Genomic DNA, 3,686 nt, shown 5'->3' with positions numbered 1-3,686 from the left:
GGGGAGGGGTGGGGGGGGGTACAGTGGGTTGGAGCCGTAGTAACCAAATTACTCATAGTGTTACTATGATGCACTTTATGTTTTCTATTTTTGCTCAATAAAAGAAAAATAAAGTTACCTAACTTACTATGTCCAGTTTAAAAAACTAAGTTGGCCCAGAGCTGTATGGCCCAGTTTAAGTGACCCAGATCCGAACAAATTAAAGACATCATGTAAACAGCTTTTTTTTCAGGTGTAAAATTTTAAAAGTTTAGTTAGACTTGGACTAGGTCTAGCCTAGTTTAGTTTCAGTCAGAGTTTTACGGCACTTGCAACTCACACAGGTCGTAATAATAATGATATAAGTTCAGAAGATAAGGGGTGTTATTAGAGAGTAACAGTGAGGCAGCGCGGTGGAATCAGGCTCTCGTCAAAATAATCAAAGAGAAGAAACCTGCATTTTCCCGCAGGTTTGTGAATTTTTATCAAAGTTTTGTTTTTTAGCTCAACACCTTTCATGCCCATTAAAGAACTCATTTCTGTGTGGATTTTTCTGAAAAACGTTGATTAAAGACACAACAAAATGTAAATGTTCAGTTACCACGGACTCTTAGGCTAAGAAATAACTCATCTTAGCGGTCATTTTCTCACTAATTTTACCTCTGAAAACAGGTGACCCCCACCTCCTTCTTTTGCAAATATCTCGACTTTTATTCAAGATAAATGGATAATTTTTTTATTCAAATAAAGACAGGTAAACAAGCTTTAAGATGATACCAATAACTGTACATGCCACAAAAATTGACGAGAGCCTGATTCCACATCGCTGCCTCACAATTAAAGAAAGAGGAGAGGTAAGAACGATATACCCTTGATAGTCAAGAAGAAGGGAACAAAACCGAGAGCACCCGACAACCACCCACCTGACTAGGTCTAAAAATAACCGTTGGTGACGTGTTGGTTTCCAGAGGCTGAAAAGGACACCCCCACCACGCCCATCACAACACCCAGTACGACAGGCGAAGAGACCACGACACCCGTCACCAAACCCCCGATACCCTCGACCCCTGCCGACACGACAGCCGACACGGCAGCCAATACCACAGCCGACACGACAGCCAATACCACCGACACCGCCAGCCCCACACCTGACGTCAACAACAAGAATGTGTCTGGAGGAATAGAAGGTTGGTGAAAGTGAAGGTGCTTTTGCTTCCTCCCTGCATCCCTTTCTCTCCCCCCCCCTCTCTCTCTGTCTCTCTCTCACTCACTCACTCTCTCTCTCTCTCTGTCTCTCTCTCTCTCTCAGACTCTCTCTCTCTCTTTCTCTCTCTCTCTCCCTCTCTCTCTCTTTCTCTCTCTATCTCTCTCTCTTTCTCTCTCTCAGACTCTCTCTCTCTTAGTCTATCTTTCCTTCCTGAGATCGCTGGCGTTTTTTGCTGCTTGAGAAAACCCCACAACAACAAACAAATAAATAAACAAAACAAACAAGCAAAAACAAATAGTGCCTTCCTAAGTCAATATTTCGACAGAAGCAAACGTAAAGAACAAACAAAACAACAAACAAAAACCAAACAGTACCTTCCTTAGTCAATCTTCTGACAGAAGCAAAAGTGAGAACGTCTCACAAACTGGACGTTAATGACACGAAACAAAAACCTGCTAGATAAAGGTGACGGAATAAAAGACAGGCATTTTTTCCTGACCTGTAACCCGGAAACAACAAATAAAGGGGTCCAGGGAAAAACAAGGTAAGTGACAATAATCCCAACTTAATCTATTGAAAACTTTCACAATGATGGGCTTGGCTTGTTCTTTCTTTGATTTGCTGTTATAAAAATACAGTTTGTGAATGACGGAATTGGTTTGGTTTTTTTCGTTGAAATATTTCATAGGGGTAATCTACAAGAGCTCGTACCCTGATGTGTTCTAAAAATCGATGCGTCTTGGTAAGTTTTTTTCCCTCAATCTTGATTCTGTCTAATGACTTTAGCAGTTTTGTTTCTGACCATGACAATTTGGAGATTAGGGACAATTCATTGACGTCAATTGGTCGCTTTTAAGGACAAGCGGGCTAACTCAGATTTCAGGTTTCCAGAAATCTTGACCTACACCAAAAGTGGGCATTGCCCTACCTATCTAGGAAAAGTTTGGTTTCATTGGTGTGTATACATTTGTTTGGTTATAGAGAAAACTTTCCTTGTCTTTTAAAGATAGATTTCATGGATCCAAAACCTTTACCTTCGATTTTCTCAAAACAGCATTTTCTCGGGTTAACTTCTTTGTGCTCAAAAGTGAAAAACATTTGTTCACTGTTTTTCTTTCCCGCGCTGTCGTCCACCCCAGCAGACGACAACAACGTCTCAACGATCGCCACCAACACTGACCTAGATTCGGGACTGAGCAATTACTCTCTCCACCAGAATGTGATCAACCCCACACCTGTCTATAACAACGATACAGACGATTCTGACAACGCTACATCGTCCACTGTTCCTGTAGTCATCTTGTCAAATTTGACCCCAGCCAGTGATCCGCCCTCATTCAATGACACACCCACTCTCTCCACCAATGAAACAACGACGCCAGATCTTCAAGATATTTTAGACCAAAGTTCTAACGATTCCAGCCCGGCTGCGAATTTGTCGACCTCTACACAGTTTCCAGCGACCCCAGTAACAACCGACAGTGTCCACACTTCAACAGAAGATGGAACAGATTTGGAGAACACAACCGACTCTTTGACTACACTACCAGAATCATCATCATCGTCATCATCACCACAACCGTTGTCGCCGTCATTATCTCTGTCATCGTCGTCGCCTTCATCCAACGAATCTCTCCCAACCCCCACAGACTCGGAACCGCCACAAACAACGCCACCACTTCCGGATTCGGCCTCGACGAACAACGAAACCACCGACTCCCCTCCCACCACCACCGACCCACCACCGACACCGCCAGCATCCACGACACCGCCTGTGATGGTAGCAGACGTTGCTATGACGACGACCACCATACCGGAGGACGCCACAGAGACGTCCCCCCCGCCCCCCAACCCGGACACCTCCAGCACCGACAAGACACCCAGATTTCCTGACGATGTGGTCATGATTGAGAAAGTCCGGCTGGTCTTCAAAGGCTCGGACGAGGTAAGCCTATTTTTAGCTTAATAAGAGTTTTACGGCACTCACAACTACATAAGGCCATATGAGCACGCGACACAAGTTGGTTTTATTCGCAACAGTTCACCGCACGGCCTAATTTTTCTCAACATTTCTAATAAAAATTAAACGTTAAAATACTAAAAATTTGAGGTAAAAAAATATTAATTTAAAAGATCTTTTTTCAATAAGACAAAAAAAAAAATGTAACGTTGTTAATAATTTTCCGTACATGCCAACGGCCTTTATAAAAGTCATAGATTCTGTTGGGATCAACGACGGAAAACAGATCTTGCAATTGTTTTGCATTTAAAATATTTCCTCCGGGTCTCTGTTAAGTCCTGACGTTCTGCTTGGGTGACTCTGAGAACAAGAACATGTCAAAGTCCAAATGTTGATCAGTTCTAAACTCTGGAGTTGTCAGTCTCTAGGAACAACTATCGAGAAGAGAGGAATACCGCTCTATGGGATTTTTGTTTTGAAAATGTATGAAAAAAAAGAAAGCGTTTTTGCTGGGGTTTTTTTTACATTCGTTAAAAAAAT

General features: G+C 42.6%; 1 protein-coding gene across 1 annotated transcript in view; it reads left to right on the top strand.

The window, feature by feature from the left end:
• LOC101856471 (flocculation protein FLO11) overlaps positions 1–3,343 on the top strand; it is a gene marked incomplete at its 5' end in the record, with an annotated part of 8,068 nt that extends 4,725 nt beyond the window's left edge. The window contains 2 exon segments of the mRNA XM_013088968.1: positions 948–1,166; positions 2,326–3,343. Of these exon segments, the coding sequence (XP_012944422.1) occupies positions 948–1,166; positions 2,326–3,152 (1,046 nt within the window).
• Positions 3,344–3,686: the final 343 nt, after the last annotated feature.

The sequence above is a fragment of the Aplysia californica genome, unplaced genomic scaffold (genome assembly GCF_000002075.1).
Source record: "Aplysia californica isolate F4 #8 unplaced genomic scaffold, AplCal3.0 scaffold00846, whole genome shotgun sequence".
In the NCBI taxonomy this organism is placed as follows: Eukaryota; Metazoa; Mollusca; class Gastropoda; order Aplysiida; family Aplysiidae; genus Aplysia; species Aplysia californica.
The sequence above is the reverse complement of the archived record's forward strand: the minus strand, read 5'-3'. Positions and strand labels throughout refer to the sequence as shown.